This window comes from Lycium barbarum, chromosome 6 (genome assembly GCF_019175385.1).
Source record: "Lycium barbarum isolate Lr01 chromosome 6, ASM1917538v2, whole genome shotgun sequence".
Taxonomy (NCBI): domain Eukaryota; kingdom Viridiplantae; phylum Streptophyta; class Magnoliopsida; order Solanales; family Solanaceae; genus Lycium; species Lycium barbarum.
Window position 1 is genome coordinate 17097942 of NC_083342.1, and position 22351 is coordinate 17120292.

Consider the following 22351-nt stretch of genomic DNA (forward strand, 5'->3'; position numbering starts at 1 on the left):
AATAATTAAAACTTGAGTCACCTCCCCTCAATGTTAAAACTTCAAGGTCACCTATAATTAAATGACCCCCCCCCCCCCCCCTTTTTTTTTTTCCTTTCACCATTTCGATTTCTTTCTAATTTTTCGTCAAAATGATTCACCACCTCTCTCATTACCTTTGGAAATTTCACTTGCTGTATTTTTACTGCATCTTTTAATAATATTCTCTTAATTTCTTTGTCATGATTTTCGGCTAAAATCAGTAAAATCCCATTTAATTTCAAATTTTGTGTAAAATCTTCTTCCTCTTTCTTTTATAGAGTATTTGTTTACCATCCCAATACTTCTGTATACATCTTATAAATTTTCATAGACAGTATTAAATAAAGGAATACTAAAAAACGAGAAGAAGCAGATTGAAGAGAATAGAACTCTCATAAACTCTTTGGTTAACTTTGTTGCATATACAATGCAAGAATAGAAAAATGTCCATAGATTTTTAAGTACACTCTCTTCCGCTGTCCTATCAAACTCGTCTCTAGCGAATTCCTCGCCAGACCTTTTTTCCATATCTCATTTTCATCCTCATTTTCTATATACTTCGATGCAACAAACTTCTTAGTTGGGCTTCAGGAAAACGATAGCAAATCTTTTGCACGATGTTTTTTTCATACCTTCTTGCTAATTAGTTGAATAGTATTGTGTGCTTGAAACCAAATGTTATTGGATTTGTATTTATAGGTTTGAAGTTTGTGTTTGACTATTTGGTCTAATTGCTGCAATAATGATCAAAATAATGAGATTTTATGGGAAAGAAAATGTGGGTATTAAAAAAGAGAGAAATGTATTAATGATACATTGATGATACTCATCGAGACACAAGAGTGGAGAAAGGACGTCGGTGTAAAAGAAATGGAGTAACTGATAGCCCTAATAATAAGCAATGTTATACAAATTCCATTAATTGTGAAAATTCGATGCTAGGTAATCGAAGTTCCCCATGCTCTGCAGGTACCAGTCTATCTAAATAGATCCGCATATGCCAGTATTTCCCTTGAAGCACCTCATACCCTGTATCAGAATTTCACTCATTGCTACACTTCATAGGCTTTTTTATGTTATCTCTCAAAAGTTTCATTACCATTGGAGAAATACCACAGATCCAACTATTGCAAAACTCTCACATCTATCCTATTGTCTTCATCATTTTCACCCTTATTTCTTCAAGCATTGTAAGTATAGTCTTATGTCTTGCAGCTAACATCCAAGAATTAAAACATTCAACCATGTTGTTGTCTACACCGTCACATTGTGTAGTGAAGTTGAAGTAAAGCTTGCTCCATCTTTCTGGGTTGTAGTGCAGCAATGTATCAAGATACTTCTCTTTCTATTTTTCTCAATTCAGCCTCAAAGGTAGAACTTGCACCCCTCCAAAAGCAATTTCTGCTCTCAAGCGCTCTGAGTTTTTTGGACCAGTTTCTTATGTTCAACATAGCAAAGCTGCTTTGTTATGGCACTTTCAAGACCCTGTGAAAATAAAAAAATAAGTCGTTAATAAAAAAGAGAATACGAGTAAAAAAAAAAGATATGAACACATAGTGAATTCAACACTTAATTCTTACCTTTTGCATATATTTTATAACTGTCATGTCTCTCCCATCTCCCAGCTGAAGATCTTCCTTTAGAATTTTAATAAACCATGTCCAATTATACTTGTTTTCAATCTCAACTACTGCTCAAGCCATGGCAGCATCCGATTATTTTCATATTTACAAACATCAACAAGTAACTGACCTTTAGAAATTCCTTTTAAAAAATAACCATCCAAACCAATGCACTTTCTACAACCAACCGAGTAGGACTTCTTCATTGCATCAAAACATATGTAGAAGCCTTGAAACATTTTTTTCTACCACCTTCAAATGTATCCTGGATTTAATCTTAGCAACTCGTCCTTATAATCTAAAATTCTTCCAACCTCCTGAACATGGCCATCCATCATCTCTTGTAACACTTTGTTTTTTGTTTTTCTACACATAGTCCTCCCAACATATAGATCCAACTCCTTCTTAATGAGCTGTTGAAACTCAAAAATTATAATGCTTGGTTCCTTCTTCTTGCTTTCTCTCTCTGGTGAACAACTCTTTCAGCATCAGATAGGTCATCTGAATAAGTTTCAAAGCTGGCAACTTCATCTGAAGGGTAATAATGCTCATCACCAGCCAACTTACCTTCTAAAGTGTCTTTATTACCACCTTCTGATTCACCACAACCCACATCTGGCCCTTTTCTTCCTACTCCTAACTTAACATGTTCAGTAACATGAGGTCTTTCACCCTTCTTCCTTCTCTTTCCGGCTCTCATTTCCTCCCTAAAACCCCTTAGCTCCTCATCTACATCACTCCCACTATCTATTTCTCCTTCATCCAATGATCCTTCTAAATCTTGTTCTAAATCATCCTTATCAGATTCAACAACATCAGGTACAACCATAGTTTGTGATGATTCAGCAGTAGTAGGTTGTACAGGGTCAGGATTTAGAGCAACTGTAGCCTGGACAAGGGCAGGGGTTGGAGGAGTAGTAGGTTGGAGATAGGGAGGAGTTGGAAGATAGTAGGTTGGAGAGGGGCAGTTGGAAGAGTAGTAGTTTAGACAAGGGCAGGGTGTTCCTCATAAAAGGTCTATAATACACAGTTACCTACCTTAATCCTCGACCTCTAAATCTTCTTATCTAGGGTCATGCCCTCAGTAAGTTGAAGATGCGTGACGTCTTGCCTCCCGGAGTTCTTATTTGTCCGGCCTCTACCCCTTTTACAACGTGTTATATCCAAACTCATGTCCTTACCGGTGCCTCTACGCGCTTCCTCTTCACATGCTCGAACCACTTCAGTCTCGCTTTGGTCATCTTGTCCGCCACAGAAAGATGAAAAAGTGTTGTTTTCAAAGGATATTCTCTTTAATCAAGATTTGAACACAAATATAAATTTATCCAAGATATTGTATCATGAGAAAACAATTGTTTTTTAATAGATTGTCTATCAATAACATAAAATAATCATATAAATTCTGGTGAATTTTCGACACCTTATCGGGAAGAATGAAGAACCACAGAAACATTTATTCCTTCAGTTTCATTTTGTGTCACACTATTTCCTTTTTAGTTTATGCCATAAAGCATGATTCCTTCACTATTTGAAAATAATGCAGCTTTCAACTTCTCAATTTTACACAAATGTCATGACCTGTTTAAAACCACAAGTTCCATAAAATTTATGCCACACAAAAATCATGGAACGTTTAAGACCTCAAGTTCAAAAAGTCTATTTGTATGCCATCGAAAAATCTCAATCATAAAGGAATAAGAAAGTTGCATAGAAGAGGCTGAGTAAATGGTGTTAAATCACTCTGGTTCAAAAGAAGATCTCTTACCATAGACAAATCGATTGGAGCCGTTTCACGCTGTTGAAAGGCTTCTCTGAGGACATCTAAGTCAAAAGCCGGGTGCAGGCAGGAAGTATCATGACATGGTTCATCTGTGTGAGCTGATCCAACTGCATCTCATTGCTTTTCCTAATTTATATGTCTCCAAGGACATTAATTGCGAAGCTAATGTGTATCGGACATTGATCACGGAAGTGACCACTTACCAAAGAACTCGTAATGAGGCAGCAACTTGAAGTGACTAAGAAGATCACGAGCACCTGTGAGTTCTGAAGGATTGGAGAGAGATACAAAAACATCTAAGCACATAGATTGGAAGTAAAGGTAATCTAAATTTCTTCTATGTTGTTATTTTTTGCAATTGCAGACTCACTCCTACGCTGTGCAAATAATGGATCAAATGTTTTTGTGTTGCGCTTGAAGATGCACACTGAATTTCCTAGAATTGTACAGAGGTCTTAGGAGCCTTTTGAACGTGATTTCATCTCGTGAATCATGTTTAGACATGCAATTTGAATATCTTAAGTTGCAGTTTTTTTTATAAACATAAAAATCTCACAAGTTGTGAAAACCATCAAAATTTTCTCAATTCTTATATAATCTTACCAAATGAGTAAATCATAGCTCATAATAAAATTAATACGCTACTAGAAGGCTTTTTTAAAATATACAACATTAATTGATCAAACTTTAATTCAATAAAAAGAAAATTTTACATGAATAGTAATGTAACTACTCTTTAATATAATCTTTGCACATGGTAATTATGATTGGTAAATATATTTTACCAACTTGCAGATTAATATTTAATACAAATGGTTAGTAAACATAATTGGTAAATATATCTACTAACTTATGGGTCTTTTTTTTACAAAATATAAACGTATGGGTCAAATTTTACATTTATATTTTTTGAAATCATGCCTTTTTGAATGATTTGAATTTCATTTCATGAGATAAAATCAAAGATGAAATCGATGTCCAAACGCCTACATAGGTTCTCATATGCATGTGTTGCACGTATCCTATTTTGCACCTAATGCGTGGAAAACCTGATCTATTTCCTCATTGTCCTTGCTTTCTAACAATGGTAAGATAATTACAGCTGAGTTTTCCTTTCACTTTTATTATAAGTTTCCTTTTTATAGTATCATCCAAACATTGTAGCCAGAACATTTTAGCAATTTTCTAGACTAAATAGTGACATATTTGACTAGGTGATTATATTTGTATACCCGAAGCCAGCAACTCGAATAACTTTTCTTGCATTTCAATAACATACCCAGTGAAATCTCACAATGTGGGATCTGAAGAAAATAAAGTGTACGCAGACCTTCTTGCATCTCATTGTACTAAAATATATTTCGACCATGGATGTACTTGCAAACCAAAATAAAGGGGCTTATAGTTTGCCATTTCGTAAAAGAAAAAAATTGAACCCCCAATATTTCAAGCTTGTGCGCCATTATCTTGCTAGTTACAGAAGAAAAAAGAACATTAGAGTGGCCTTTTGTTTAACCATCTTCCTTATGCAGATCTAGAAAAGTACAGAGCATGTTCTTTCAACTTCAAAGCCAATTGCCTTTCTCTCCATCCTTGAACCAGATTAGAGAAACAATCAGCAATTGCAACATTGTGAAGGGAAGAAATACTATAAACGTTTTGTAACCTGACCTTCCTATAACTACTAACTAAAATACCAAACTTTTGCTTCAAGCATTTGAGACTTTGGTGTACAAAGGATTATCTAGCGTTAACTTTAGGTTCATAGTACAAATATAGAAACCTAATCTTGCCATTCAAGGGTCAATCGATAAGAGGGATAATAAGATGGGATTATTAGTCCCCATTGGATTAGAACTGCCACGTATTTGGTTGGTGGGATAGCCCCTCCTACCAAACGACCCCTCAATGCCTAAACACACATCTCTTAGCTTTTGTTTGTAAAAGAAAATTGCATCACTAGACTCTTAACTCCAACTACTGTCAAAATTAATTCAATAATGTCTAATACTACTTTATATGCCCCAATAATAAAAAAATAAACCATAACATAGACGAAACCAAGATAGGAGGAAAGGAAAATTGTAAAGCCGAAACAAGGGGTTTCATTGATTGATAATAAAGGAAATCCTAACAACAGGTAGTTCCAACTAATTCCTTTTAAATATCCCTGAAGGGCAATCATCACAATTACATACATAGGAACATCCAAAAAAACACAACCACTAAATCTAAGCCTTCTTAGGAGACTTGCCAGCTTTGGATGGAGATTTAGGTTCTTTGCCAGCCTTTTCACCACCAGTTTTCTTAGGCAACAAAATAGGGTTAATGTTTGGAAGAACACCGCCATGTGCAATTGTCACACCAGCAAGCAGCTTTCCTAACTCTTCATCGTTCCTCACAGCCAAAAGCAAATGCCTTGGAATAATTCTGTTCTTCTTGTTGTCACGAGCAGCATTTCCAGCCAATTCCAACACCTATAATTACCAAACAAAATCACAAATTATAAGCTCAAGATTCGAAAGAAATCCAATATAATTTTCACCATGTAGAATCAAAAATATACAATCCAACATTATACATTACACCTACATAGCCATATTCTCAATTTACATTGGCATAACCAGCCTTTTTTCAAAACAGTGCTTATACACACCATATACAATATTATACAACACTATACAAATCATATACACTTCAATAAGCAATCTGTCCACCTTGTATAAAAGTGCATAATAGTGTATAAAAGGAATTTTAAGGAAAAATTGGGCTACATTATGGTAAATTTTCTTTCCCAGTAGACATAGAGCGCAATTTGCCAATTTTTGTGAAAAGGGGACAAAAATAAGAGCAACCCGCCAAAAAATGGAAACCCTAGATCCTATTTGAACCCCAAATTAGAAAGCATAATGTGAAAAAACAAAATTAAAGAATAAAAGGACAGGAAATATACTTCAACAGACAAATATTTAAGCAGGTTATGATTTTATTTTTTGTTTGTGAAAAAATGGACAAAAATAAGAACAGAATATCGAAACCCTAGATCCTAATTGAATCCCAAATTAGGAAGCGTCAATGTGATAAATACTGAAGATTAGAAGGACTAGAAATGAAAATTTTACCTCAGCAGCCAAATATTCAAGAACAGCAGCCAAGTAAACGGGAGCACCAGTACCAACACGTTGAGCATATCGTCCTTTTTTCAAGTAACGACCAATTCTGCCGACCGGAAACTGTAAACCGGCTCTAACAGACCGGGTTACCGGCTTCTTCTTTGGACCGCCACCTCTTCTTCCAGCTGCGCCCTTCTTCACTTTTCCTGTAGACTCCATTTAGACAAAAAACGATGAATTGCTTGTAAGAGAAAAATTTGATTGTTTTAAGCAAGAGAGAGAGAGATGATGATGTATGGATCGGAATATGCGGATGGTTTTTATAGAGATGTTTGTTTGGGTTGTCATTTTGGTTTTTCGGATGGTTGTTTGTGGCCGTTGGATGGAAGGCTAATCTATGGTGACAAGTGCATGGGTGTCGATCCGTGTCATTTTAAAAGGACCAATAGGAAGCGGAGTGCGAAATATTTTGAATTTTGTCAGACGTGAGTCATTTACCGCCTGAAAACCAATGGGTAATGGCTTTTCGAGTTTCGACTGTTTTGGGTTCAATTTTCGAAATTTTTAAAAGGTCAGCTATTTAATTAAAAAAAAAAAGACCAATTACTTAGGTAAGTTCTCAATTTTTGTGGGTTGTAGATATTGCAGTGGTATCCTTAACATTTGAACCTCATTATGCATTAAGGGTGATTTGGTAATTGGCTAGAGTTATAAGTAGTACAGGGATTAGTAATGAGGGATTTATGTACTCCATTATTTATGTACAGATTAGTTAAAAAAGATTTAGTTATTCACGTAATAGTTATTCCATCTTCTATCATACATAAAATAATACATAGATTTCCTCTTAGGTTATACATGTACTCCCTCCGTCCAAAATTAGTGTCGCTTTATTAAAAAAATTCGTCCCAAAATAACAGTCGCTTTAGAAATTCAAGATAAAAATTAATACTCCCTCTGTTCACTTTTACTTATCCACTTTTGACTTTGCACACCCCTTAGGCTCGTTTGGTTGGGAAAAAACAACTTATCCCGGGATTAGTTATTCCACCCTCAAGGTGCGATAAAATAAGGCTACAATCCCGAAATTAGTTATACCGAATTTTTATTCCAACCAAACATGGATAAGGAGGCACTAAAATTTTATCCCGAGACTATTTTTGCTTATCCTTCACACCAGACGACCCCTTAAGAAATAATATATGAAGTGCATAATTTACCAATCTACCCATATTAATTGGTGCATATGTTTATTGGATTTAGAAAATGATTTGAGGTGGGTAATTAATATTATGGATAAAATGGAAAAAAGAAATTGTCTTGTCTTAATATGCTAAAAGTGACAAATAAAAGTGAAAATCTATTTTTAGAATACTGGATAAGTAAAAGTGAACGGAGGGAGTAGTATTTTATTAACTATACTCTTATATTGAAGAACTACTTCTTCTTAATAGTGCTCAATTCCCAAAAATATTTATTAGTCAAAATATTGGAATTATAATAATTATTGGAGATTCAACACCATTCACACTGATAGTATTGTTGGAACCTGTAAACTCAAAAACTCTACTCCTGAAGTGGTAGAACTTTGAACTCTACTCCCGGGTAATACAACTCTGAATTTTCCTCCAGAAGTAGCAAGACTCTGAATTCTACTCCAGAAGTAGTAAGACTTTGAATTCTACTCCCGAAGTAGTACAACTCTGAAATCTACTCCCGGAGTAGTAGAATTCTGAAATTTACTCCCGAATTAGTAGATATTCTGAAATTTTACTTCCGAAGTAGTACAATTTTGAAATTTACTCCTGAAGTAGTAAAACCATGAAATTTACTCTCGAAGTAGTAAACCTTTAAACTTTACTCCCGAAGTAGTAAAATTTTAAACTTCACTCATGAAGCAGAAAGAAGTGATAAAATATCTAAGAAATATTTTGAAGCAATGTCTTCTTGTGCTTGAGAAAAATAACGAGCTATTGATTAACGTCGTATTGCAAGCACATTTGAATAATCATGTTTCAAGTGAATGAGAAATACCACAACATATCTCCTGGAGAGATAAAATAACAAAGGATATACATGTTATTTTTGTGGTATGAAATTAAGGCATTGCAACACGTACTTGTCGTACGTATATAGAACATCTAGAATAATTTTATTAAAGTATCATTCTAAGGCAAAAGGGAGCAGAGTAGAATAGTTTCCATTATAACCACATTGATGCAGTATGGTTAGTTGTTATTGATTTCCTTGAAGGAATAAACACTAAATGTATCTCTTCCCGAATGATGTGATTACTATGTGGTTACCGCTTTTGATACAAAATATTCAGATGTTAATGGCTAATCTCTTTGAAGGAGATATTTGAAGTACAGAAGTTTGGAACTTAACGTTTACTTTCATAATTTATAGTTTAAAATTATCTTTAAATTTCCATTTGATTACTGTTTTCCTTCATGACACCTGTAGTGTCTAGTCAAATTTTATTTCATGATACCAGAAGCATATAAAAATATTTGGTAGTGGAAACTAATGATCAAAGGCTCTAGAAGAGCTAATTGTTTATTAATAAGTATCATGACACGAGCAGTTTCCAAATAGTATCTGATTATGGTAAATTAAGTAAAGTCTCTCGAAGAGGATATATATGATAGCATCATTTGTCCTAGATCGTAATCGTTACGATCGTAACACAGATTATAGTAAACCTGAAGTTTACTAGCAATAAAATTGGTCATCATATTGGGACTACAAATAATTGGAAAATTGAATATCTTTAAGTTACTACGGGTAAGAAATATGTATATTAAACGTTACCCGAGCATGATGGATCACATGTCACAATAAACTAGAAGTTTATGACATAAAATCTCATGCAATAGTAAACCAGAGGTTTACTAAAATAAATAGCACTCGTCATGGTAAACTTGAAGTTTACGGGTGCAAATAATTTATCAGTTGACAAGACCATTTTGGTCGTCCCGATTTAAATCTGATGTGCTAATTGAATATTCGAAATATATTGAAGAACTAGAAGATTCTTCAAGAATTTTATTTGTGTTGTTTGTTCTCATGATAAGTTAATTACACCAGCTAATGTTGGGACTAAATCCCCTAAAATTCTGGAAAATATAAAAGGTGAATATAGGCCCCTTCACCTGCAATGTGATGTCTTAGCATCTATGAGACGGACAGACGGTCACATGTGCGTTTATCGTCAACCAGCAGTTTGACATTTACAAAGTTGCTTGCTCAAAATAATTGAGTTAAGAGCACAATTTCCAGATTATGTAATCAAGACAATTCATCTTGATAATGCTGGTTTATATGTAAGTTGGTTTGGAATTGGATGCCTCCATAATATAGCTAAGCTATTGCTTATGAGTACAGAACTTCAGATGTTGGGCTGAGATATGGTATATTGCATACAACGACACTTGTATGTTCCAGACTAATAAATTATGATAAATTCTCCCCTCATAATTAATTTAGGGTCAGGAACTAGATATTACCATCTTATAGCTTTTGATGTGTGGTATATGATTAATGGATATACCATGATGTACACTGATGGATTTCCCTAAAAAAAATTGAGATATGTGTTAGTTTTTCTAACATAAGGGGGAGAATATGCAACTAAGAAATGTGTTGTGAATTATTATCAGTATGATCCTCAGATAATTCAAGTCAAATGCTGGAAGCATTTGCTGACCCTACTATTTCATATTTCATATGCAAAATGCTCCTAATGTCCCTGAAGGACAGAGTCTACAACATGCATGGAACATGGTAGACCAATCGGTTCCAAATGTAATAATCCTTAAAAAAAGGAAGGAGCAAATGATCAAAATGATCACGATAAGGAGGCAATGAGATCTTGAAGAGCTTGCGACAGAACACTTCATGAAACCTCATGGGAGGTTCAGATACCTGAAAATAATAGAGTGATAAGATCTTAGTAAGTTATGTCGAATTGGAAACCAATACAAAATGTTATCTCGTCGACGATATTTTTGATACAATATAGTGCGCACTATTGTATAAGGTTGTGAGGATCTGAATTCTACGTCTCTTAAAGCATGTTGACTTATAAAAAATTACCAAGCAGAATTATATATCTTGGTAAGCATAAAGCTTATTGGACCTGCAGTCCAGGCATCAGAAGATGTCACGTAATTTAAATACTAAACGGAAGTTGTCACAATCTATATGTCTTTCTTGACAAAATTTATATGAAAAATTCTGAAGGATTCAGAATGCCTGAAACATAAGATTGATGACTTGAATATTATTGGAGCTCTTGGAGAGTTTCCAGAAGCAGTACATTATCAGCTGAAAGAAGTTGAAATGAGAAAATTGAATTGGTCCTGAAGTACCATATATTTATACAATTGATGCATTCATATATTTTGCTATAACTTCGAGCATGATATAGTTTACTCCTCCTATATGGAGATATTGATATAAGATAAATTGCATACTGCAAATGAAAGCCTGACATGAATGTGTTTATCCTAACAAATATTGTCAAGTGTTTTGGATATACATGGCATTCATCTAATCGACATAAGAGTTCTATCCAGATATGTTATCTATTTCCATGAAGGATTACTGTCATACCATGTTGTTTTACATGACAGTCAAAATGTAGAAAGATAACAACAGTTTATAAACCAAGTCAAGAATGTACTTGACGTGATTGCAACAATATTTTATGACGATGAAACAGATCCATCTAAGGAATGAAAATGCTGATGCTCAACCAGTTCGTCAAATGATCATTAGATCTGATCACAAAGACACTACCAACATCGACATATGATACATTTGTATACAAGATTGGAGTACATGATCTCCAGAAGAATGGTGATATTGATAATCCTGCAGATTTGTTCACCAAATCTTTGCCAACTTCAACTCTTGAGAAGATGTTATTCAAGATTGGAATGTGAAGACTCCGACATCTGAGTTTTAGTCTTCGTCAGGGGGAGTAAAATATGCGTTGTACTCTTTTTCCCTTAACCAAGGTTTTGTCCCATTGGGTTTTTCTGGTAAGGTTTTTAATAAAGCAGCTGGAAATGCGTATTACCAGATATGTGTACTCTTTTTCCTTCACTAAAAATCACAGTTTTTTTTTTCTAGTAAGGTTTTAACGAGACACATTATCTATTAATAAACATCCAAGGGGCAGTGTTATAAACCATTTGTCAAGTTGTATTTTGGATGTATTATTAATGATTATACAACTAAAAGTATAAATTTTACCACTTGACTTAAAGTGGTAAATACAAATTGCACTTGCAAGTTGTACCAAGTTGAATCCATCAACTTGCACAAGTTATATATTGCAGGTTGAAGAGCAAACTTCTTCTATAAATAAGGAGCTCTGTCTTCTCATTTGTAACACCAAGAAAAGCGATAATACAATATTTTCCTCCTCTCTACAAAGTTATTTTAGTTTGCTTCTCTTATTTATTTCCAATTATATAGTTTCATAACAATTAGTTTATTTTCTGCTTGTTTTGGATTTCTTTTCAAACAGTTGTTATTCTTTTTTAATTTATCAATAGAAGCCCAAAATTTTGATTAAAAAAATTGAAGTCAATAGTTAAACTTGAGGAAACACAAGGAAAAAACATCAAAACTACATAAAAAGATGGAAAAAAACATTAACAAATTTATACAAGAGATGGCGATCATGTGGCTAAATGGATGAGTTAACGTAGGAAGGAAAAATTTAAGTCATTTTTATAACGTTAGAGCTTATATGAATTGATAGTATAAATTTAGGGGCATATATGGACATATAGCATAACAGGTGATAATATTAAACCTTTGTCCATAGTAGAAGGGCAGCTATGACCATTTTTCTATTATTATATTAAGTAGATAACAACACACAAGAAACATGTTCAAAGTGCGTGTCAGATACGAAAACAGAGTTAATTCTTTGGATGGCCATCCAAGTTTAGGGAATTTACTACAAAAGTCACTTTTATTTTATTTAGGACAATAAGGTCACTCAAGTATCATTATTTTCCTCAAAAAGTACCTAAACACCTCAAATTCTTCTCTCCTAGTTGGCCTGCCATGTCAGTAAGCCCCATATTTTTATTTTAATAATAGACACATTTAACTCATCAAACTCATTTAACCAAATTCATATTTTGTCACGACCCATTTCAGCCTAGGTCGTGCGGGCACCTACATTTCCCACCTCGGTAGGCGAACCCTTAACTCAACATTCACAATAATAGAAAATAGCGGAAGAAAGTAAAATAATGTAAGTCTCACAATGTAATATAATGTTAACAAGTGCGAAAGTAAATGAAATCCACCCCAGTATCTAGTTTGTTCATACTAGAGCATCTAAATCCGAATACTAAAGGTCTGAATAATAATACATAAGTAGTCTCAAATCATGTCTCTGAATGGAAAGCAAGACATAAGTAATAGAAGAGTCTCCGAGGTCAGCGGACGCCATGCTCACCCTGGAAAACTCAAGTTGAAGCTGAAGAGTCGATCAACCACAAGTCAGAGAAGTAGATCTGAACTGATACTCTGCATTTATAAAGGAATGCCGCAAGTGCAGGTCAGTACAAACAATAGTACTGGTAGGCATCATCGACCAAGTGTTATCACAACCAAGTGTTCGTCATCGCCTATGTAAAGCCTCTAAACCCAAGTACACCAAGTCTGAAATTATATATATATATATATATATATATATATATATATATATATATATATATATATATATATATATCCAGTCCAATCAATCACCACGAATCGAAATCAAGCCAATGCAATGCAATAATGGAATGGATGAGATGTAATGCCATGCAAATGAGGTGTACACATGTACTCCGGACGAAAATATCGACGTCTCGGTAGCACAACACAGTGTGACTCGTGAAGTCTAAGTGCCACTTATCCCGGATCTTTGCCCAACAGACAGACGGGACCCTGGCTAATTGCTCACAGGGGGAGTCTCACCGGCACCACCCTGGGGGACCCGGGAGCCCATGCACTAACAACGATTTAAGGAATAACTTCGGAATCGGCCATGCAACAACGATGCCAGAATAGATCGTCAGTCATCGGCCTCTCACAATCACTCAAGTAAAAAGAGTCGCTCAATCAACGATACTGGATACTTACCGGCTATCAGCCATGCATCATGAATATGAGGGAATGTATGCAATGCACTTATCAACGATTCCGGAATTGAACCTCGGACATCGGCCTTCTTACAATCAGTCAAGTAGAAAAGTTTATCAAACATCAGTTTCATACAATTGACTCCGGAATGGATCTTCGGACATCGACCTTTACAATCACTCAAATAAGGAGTTTATCAAATATCAATTTACTCAATTAAGGATACCGGATCATCACTGGGTATCAGCCATGCATCATGAATGTGTGAGAATGAGTGCAATGCGTACATCAAGTATTTAACAATCAAGTTCAATATCACAAGTACCACGAAGGGTTACGCCATCAATGTATCATATCATAATACCATCAAGGGTATACCAACAATATATCAATATTACTAGTACCAATAACGGGTACGTTAACAATGTATCACAATGCAAAATACCAACAACGGTATGTCAACCATATCTCAATCAAGATAGTAACACAGATTCTGATATTCACCACTACTCGTAGCATCAACCATCAAAATGGAACAATACACACACATAATGGGGTGGCTAGTCCCAACACATATCAGGGCCCAACCTAAGGCAATATCCAACCCAAATTCATACCCGAAGGTTCGCATGCTGTCTCCGACATTAGACTAGAGGTAAGCCATAACCTACCTGGACTGCCGAACCACAACACCAACAAGTCACTCTATCGCCTTGCCTTTCCTCTGAAGCTCAGAACCAAAGTGATCTAAGTATAATCGAATTCTAAATTAGAAATCATGGAGAATGATATTAATATTGCTACGATATCAATTAGGTCCATTTTAACCCTAGAAATTGGGAAAACGGGCCCACAAGGGCGAAACGGGAAATTCGCGGGTAAAATACCAAATTGAATCCTGGGTAATCATAACCCAATCATTAATTATTGATTTAACTAGAGAATTGTCCCAAATCTGATTTCAAGTAAAAAACCCTAAATTGGGTGTGAACCCTAATTCTCCAAATCTGAAATTCAACGTTAAAAGTGGAAGATATGGGCTTACTAAGCTTAGATTCATCACATTTTAACATTAACATCATCAATTTATCAAGTATAATCTTAGAGAAAAATATCCCAAAACCCTCCTTCAAATTCCATTTATAAGGGATTGAAAAGGGAAGGGGAAAATCTAAGATGATTATGATTAAAAAGGAGTAAAGGATTAGACAAAGTTTTACCTCCAAGAATTCCTTCAATTTGTCTCCAACAACAACTTTCCCAAGCTCCAATATCGAGATATGAAATAATGAGGGTCTTCTGAGACTCATTTAATGGATTTAACTGCCCGTCACCCGCTACAGCGGTACTGTGACCGCCAAAAGCGGTCAAGCCTAAATGGCTTGTACCGCTTCAGTGGCAGGTCCACCGTCCCAGCGGTGCCGCCGTTGCGGTGCTGGTGCCGCCAAAGCGGGCACCAGACACTAAAAACTTTAGCCCAATATTTTCCTTTGATCCGATTTTTCGACTAACTCGCGAGACCATCTGCTCTCATACCAGATACTTAGTCCCACATAAAAATGCGCTACGAACGCACCTGTGGCCTCGAAATTTCCAACGGAGGTTTCGTTGACCGAGTCAACTACCGATGCCTTAATTCTCATTTCCCGTCCAACGTCTCGAAATGCATCTGAATGCATTGGGAACCGAACCAAACGCACACACAAGTTCTAAATGACTATCCGAACCTCTCGAAATTGACAGAATTCCGAAAAAGGTTTGTTTTCCCAAAAGTCAACCTCGGGTCAACCCTTTTTCACTTCAAGTCTATATTTTACCCAAAGTTGCCCGAATCCAGTTTAGACACCTCGGGAAGCAAGTCAACGGTCCCCTCGGGTCAAAAGGGAGCTAATCAATGCTCGGGAGCAGGCAAAAGTGTCAAAAGAACTATAACGACCAAACGGGTCGTTACATATTTTATAACCAATTAAATATCACATGGTTAAAAAGCGGCAAAAGAATCAACCCATACTTTTTATTAAGCCACTTTTTCAAATCTAAATTCTTTTTAATCTCGATTCAAATATATTATCTTTCAATTTAAATTAGAGTTCAAGTAATTTAATCTTTCTATTCAAATTCAAGTTTTTTTAAATAGCAATTTTTTTCCACATTAAACAACATATTCTTTCCATATTAAAATATAATTACACATATAACACAAAAATTACATTCATATTGGTTTAACTTTAAAAAAATCTAATTAAATCGTATATTTAAAAAATAAAGTTAGTGTAAATTTTTTATCTTTGTTTTTAGTTATCTACTCTTATATATGTAGTGTGCAATTTCTGGCATTTTCATTTTCATACGATCGAGGTCTTTTTATTTCTCATTCAAAAGGTATAGAATTTTCATTACTATAATACTTATTTCAAAATATTATAACTCTTATTTTTTATTTAAAAATGTTATATTATTAGTCTTATATGAAATATAATATATTCTTAATTTATTTCATGCTATGATATAGATATCCCAACTTGCCATGTTATAATCACGTTAAGACCTAGCAATGTATCAAACTAAAGCTCTAAACAATTTTTTTATATTTAATTTTAAATTTTAGTACTTATCTATAGATTTTAAAAAATTCTCTCTTTTAATTCTAATTCATTTAGATTACATGCTAGTTTGTTCTTTTGCCGCTTTTTAACCAGGTCATATTTGATTAGATATAAAATATGAATTTGATTAAATGAGTTTGATGAGTTAAATAAGTTTATTATTAAAAGATATGAGACTCTAATGACGTGACATGTCAACTGGGAGAGAAGGAGACTTTTAAGGTGCTTAGTATTTTTTGAGGAAAATAGTAATACTTGAATAACTTTATTGTCCTAAATGAAATAAAAGCGACTCAATAGGAAATTTTCTAAACTTAAGTGACCATCCAAGGAATTAACTCTACAAAAACAGCCACGTTTCTAATGACGTGGCATGCCAACTAGGAGAGAAGGAGACTTTTAAGGTGCTTAGTATTTTTTGAGGAAAATAGTAATACTTAAATAACTTTATTGTCCTAAATGAAATAAAAGCGACTCAATAGGAAATTTTCTAAACTTAAGTGATCATCCAAGGAATTAACTCTACAAAAACATCCACGTTTGTCAATATTAGCCTACAACTTTTAGTTGTCAAAATGGGCCTGGAGACTACAATAGCCTAGCCCAACCTTGTAAGAACTTGTGGCCTTCATGGCCACATTAAAGTGTCATACCCATAGTATCTACATTAGTTTCCCCACTTGCCACCATGATCTCCATATAAACTATCTATTAACCTTTTTATTTGTATATCCATTATGTGGGAAATTACACCATGAATTGTAACTCCTGTAACCTATGTACCTCCTAAGGCATAAAGATGCATTAACCAAAGTTAATGTACATGAATGTGGGTTATGGATTCTTAATGGAGGAAGATAAAGAGCCAAATATCTTGTTGATGAAACACGATACTTGACACTATAAATAGGAGGGCTCTTGGTCCCTCTCTCCACTCATACATACACACACTAAAAGTTCCAGCTTGTAAGTCTTCATCATCTTGCAAGCATAAGTGTTAGAATAAGGAGAGGGAAGATCAAGGTGCTAGTGTTTGGTTACATACTCCATGGCCCAAGGTACTCCTTTTGTATCTTGAGTTACTAGTTCAGTGAAACCTGTGCTGAGCCCGGGCCCAAGGTCAAGTTAATATGTACTTCATAATGGTTTTAATTGAAAAATAATAATTTGTGTACAATTTTTAGGCATAATTTTTTTAAGATGGTCGCTTCTTAATCATGTATTATTCATTAGTTAAGTGTTTTGATAAGACAATTAGATAATTTACTAAAACAATTGTTATAAAAAAGCAAGTTTGCTAGGATAAACAGATATCAAACAGACAGAGATAACTTGATGTTTAATAACATAATTTAAAGTAAGCAAAATGATTTCAAATTGACTATAATCATAAATTGAAAGGACATTTTAATATTTTATGGATTTGTGAGCATATAATTTCTAGTTAGAGGTAGGAATAGCATGTTTTGATATTTATTGATTAACTACTCATAATTTCATGTGACAATGGTTTATGCAAAAACAAAAATGGTGATTAAAGTCTAGGTTTAGATGAAATTAAAAAAAAATTGAATTCATTGAAACAAAGTTTAAGAACTAATTTCGTTTGTCATTAACTAGTTGATGCTTTATCTTTAAAAGAGAATTCCCTTACTCAACCAATTAAGGATTACATGACATTTGACAAATTAAATTATTTGCAAGAAAAGAAGAATGCGGTTATCAACATTTAATAATTGTGGGATTGAGGAGTTGACATTTAATAATTGTGGGATTGAGGAGTTGATCACTTGATAAGTATCTTTTCCTCTTTTCTATCGCACTTAATTAAGCAAATTGAATAAAATTTAAAGGTTCTTTTTCTTTTATTTTCCAAGATTTTAATCTACTAATTGTTTAAAAGTTTTAAATTTTATTTTCTATTGCATAATTGCGTTAAATCTTTAAATAAGATCAAGAGAATGTAACTTTATATTTTCAAAATATTTTTTTTACTAAAAATAAGTTCAAGAGAAATTTAATAATGATTTAAGAATTACTAAAGAAAATTTGATCGACAGAGTACTCTTCCAGTACCAGTGAGTTCTTCAAAGTCATTATCATCACCATTTTAGATTATCTTTATGCATAATTATTTTTATTAGATGACATCATCACTATTTCACAACATTTTTAGCATTTTAAAGGGCTAAAAATTGATTATATTTACCAAATTGATTGTCTCAACCTAAATAAAAATGAAATAAAGTAGGGGCAAAAATAAAACATAGAAAAAAGATATACTATCAAAAAAGATTTGAAAATATCTTCATTTATTGAAACATACTTTGGTACATAAAGTAATAAATAGCAAATTCAAGGACGATTTGAAAGAGCAAACCATTTTGGTTGGGCCAACTAAGTACTACAAAACTCATCCCTTATATATATAGTAGTAATGTAGTAACATCCCTTGAGGCTGTTTCTTATGAAATCCAAGCTACATGAATGTTCACTCTTGTAAATTTTCCTTTCGCATCTACGTATACTCAATATATTGTGTTCAAGTGAATTGTAGCATATCCAAGAGAGTTTGTGTGATTTTTCTAACAGTTGATATCAGAGCATACGGGTCATGGCTAGTGTTACAATTCCATAAGAGTTTACAACTTGTGCAAAATATTTGTTTAGAACTTTTGGCTGATTGGTTCTCACCAAAGTGAATCATATCATATGGCGTATTAAAAAAATTGCACAAAGAGAGAAAACTTGACTATTAAATAATTTATTACCCAAAGAAAAAATAAATTATTTTCTAGTCATATTTAAGAAATATGACATCGCTTAATACCCAAAGGTGTTAACATTTTGATGAAAGTACTAAGAGTGAGTTTTAGTATTATTTTCTCACACATAAATGTTCAAAGTGAATAAAAGAAAATCATCAGTTTTAGATTACTGGTAGCACATTTTTAACCCAAAGGTTAGATATCATGATGCCTTCTCTCTTTTATATATATATATATATATATATATATATATATATATATATATATATATATATATATATATATATATATATATATATATATCACAATTTTATTGAGTTGTAGTATTTTTGGCCCAAGTTATTACTCCAAGTTCTTTTTCAGGAAACATGTCCAATCTTTTCCTATAGTGAATGGAAGGAACATACACATCACATGGTTAAAGTGGTGCATAAAAGACAAACTCAATGAAGCATCTTGTATGTAAAGGTTGTTTGGTTGGTGGAATGAGATAATTAAGGATATCTTATGGGATTAGCTATCTCACCTTCTATATTGAATAGCTAATCCTCTCAGTTTAGTGTAAATGGTGGGATAAAATAATCCTAGGACTAATTAATTCTTATAATTGAATACAATATAAAATAATCGCACATTTTATTCCAAGATTATTATTCTTATCACACCAACCAAATGACCCTTAAAAGGTTACCAGGGATGAAAAAATGTGGAAAAAGAATTTAACCACATAATAAACGGGCAAATTATGTATTCTCCCGTTTTAAAATAAGTGTCGCTTTAACTCATTTTACGCCCATTAAGAAATCAATAAATATAATGTATAGTTTAGTGAATTATCCATATTTAATAAAAATAAATTAATTTTTCCATCTTGAATACTATGCATCTTATTAATTATTTTGACATTGAAAAATATTATTCACAGATTCCGAAATACTATATAGTGTGAACGATCTTGTATCTGCAATAATTGTTATAATTCGAATATTTTATTTATTAAATATTTCTTGAGAATTGGGCACTTCTAAGAAGAAGTACTCCCTCCGTCCATTTCTACTTGTCATGTATTGACTTAGCACAATCCTTAAGAAGTCATAAATAGAATGCCAATTTCACTGTATCTCCCTAATTATTATTACGTTATCTAATGATTGAAATCAATAAAACATATTTCAAAAGTTGTGCAATCACTAAGAATTTCTTGACTTTCTAACGTAATAATTAATAATAAGGATAAAATAAGTATGAAATGATAAATTATCTTTTGATTTTTCAAATTGGACAAGTAAAAATAGTTATGGACGGATGAAGTAGTTCTTTCATATAAGGATATAGTTGAAAAAATATTACCCCATCCGCTCTAATTTAAGTATTTTACTTTTCTTTTTATTCTGTCCCAGAAATAGTGTTTTTTTTTTATATTTAGTAAGTTGACAATTCAAACATCGTACTTGATAATTTTAAAACCACAAGTTTCAAACAACATTTTAGTACATTACACACATATTTAATTTAAGATCACAAGATTCAAAAGTCTCCCTTTTCCCCTTAAGCTTTGTGCCCAGCCAAACTAAAACACTTAAAATTGAAACAAAGAGAGTAATTTTTATCTTGAATTCCTAAAACGACTGTTATTTTAGGACAATTTTTTTTCACTAGAGAGGCACTTATTTTGGTATTGATGGAGTATTAAGTGAAGTGAGTGTTAATCCAAAGTTGCTAAACTTAGTAGGCTTTTGGACATGCGGTTTCATCTCATGAGGTGAAATTAGCGTTTGGACATGCGAAATTATCCAAAAATACATGATTTGGGATTTTAATTTTTTTTAAATGTAAAACTTGACCCATAAGTTTATACTTGTAAAAAAAGACTCATAAATTGGTAGATATATTTACCAACCATGTTTACCAATAATTTATATCAAATATTAATCTGCAAGTTGGTAGGATATTACTATTAATGAGTAGTTACATTACTATTCATGTTAAATTTTCTTTTTTATTAAACTAAAATTTGATTAATTTATGTTGTATTTTTTAGAAAGGCCTTATAGTAGCGTATTAATTTTGTTATGAATTATGACTTGCTCATTTGGTAAGATTGTATAAGAATTAAGAAAGTTTTGATAGTTTTCACAACTTGTGAATTTTTATGTTTATAAGAAAAAATACAACTTAAGAAATTCAAATTACATGACCAAATATAACTTCAAATCATGTCCAAACGGCTCTGACGGGGGATGTTAGGGTTTTCATTTTTGCTACGCGGCAACATATAATTGGCGTTTCATTTTTGCATCAATGAAGTATGACTGCCATTATCATTATACATAAGAGCGGAGGGGTGGGGACACGGGGGTCATCGATTACCGAGGAGTTGAATTTCCAATTTTGAACAGGTTTTTTCCAATCTCAACGTTCGCTTTAGACTTCTATCTAAGAGCCCATTTGGATTGATTTATAAGCTCATCAAATCATCTTATAAGCTAATTTTTTAATTTATTTGAATGTTTGGTAAAAATAAAAATAGCTTAAATTAAATGAAAAAGCGCTTAAAATAAGCTAAAATTAAGAATTTGCTCAACCCAACTTATTTTTTTTTGTTTAAAAGTCATTTTGGTTTGACCAACAACTTTACCTTTTTATCTCATATATTTTCTGTTAATTCCAATACTACCCTTACTTCTAAAAACCCTTTAAGCACTTTTATCCAAACACGTAACTGCTTATTTATAAAATAACTTTCAGCAATTAAAAAGTACTTTAAGTACTTATGCTTAAAAGTCACTTTTTTTTCCAGCTAATCCAAACGGCCTCTAACACTTTTCTTTCTCTACATCTACCTACCTCTTCCGTCTCAAATTATTTATCGTGGTTACTAAATATATTTGTCTCAAATTATTTTTCATTTTAAAAGTTTAAGGTTTAATTAATTATTTTTCTCCATTTTACCCTTAGTATAATTTTATTATTAATGGAGACAATACATAAATAAATTAAACATTTAAAGAACAGAAGTTATAACTTAGACATAAATAAGGGTAAAGTAGGTCAAATATTTCTCCCAATTAATTTTTCTTAAGAGACATATAAAATTAAAAAGGCAAATAATTTAAGACGGAGGCAGTATATATTATTCCTCCGTAGTAATTTAAGTGTCACAATTTAAGGAATAAAATCCCTTATTTCACTTGCGGGGCAATCAAGGAATAGAAGCCGCACGCAATCTTTCTTCCCAACGAGCCTTTTTTTTGATTTGGAAGACGGGCATTGCGTTCGGTTC

The 22351-nt window shown here is 33.1% G+C and overlaps 1 protein-coding gene across 1 annotated transcript; it reads right to left on the minus strand.

Annotated features, from left to right (window-relative positions):
• Nucleotides 1-5505: 5505 nt before the first annotated feature.
• On the minus strand, nucleotides 5506-6830 carry LOC132643528 (histone H2A-like). Its single transcript, XM_060359961.1, has 2 exons — nucleotides 6546-6830; nucleotides 5506-5900 (listed from the first exon to the last, which is right to left on the minus strand). Exons 1-2 carry the CDS (start codon nucleotides 6753-6755, stop codon nucleotides 5655-5657), a joined length of 456 nt encoding a protein of 151 aa, XP_060215944.1. The 5' UTR covers nucleotides 6756-6830; the 3' UTR covers nucleotides 5506-5654.
• Between the last annotated feature and the right edge of the window lie 15521 nt (nucleotides 6831-22351).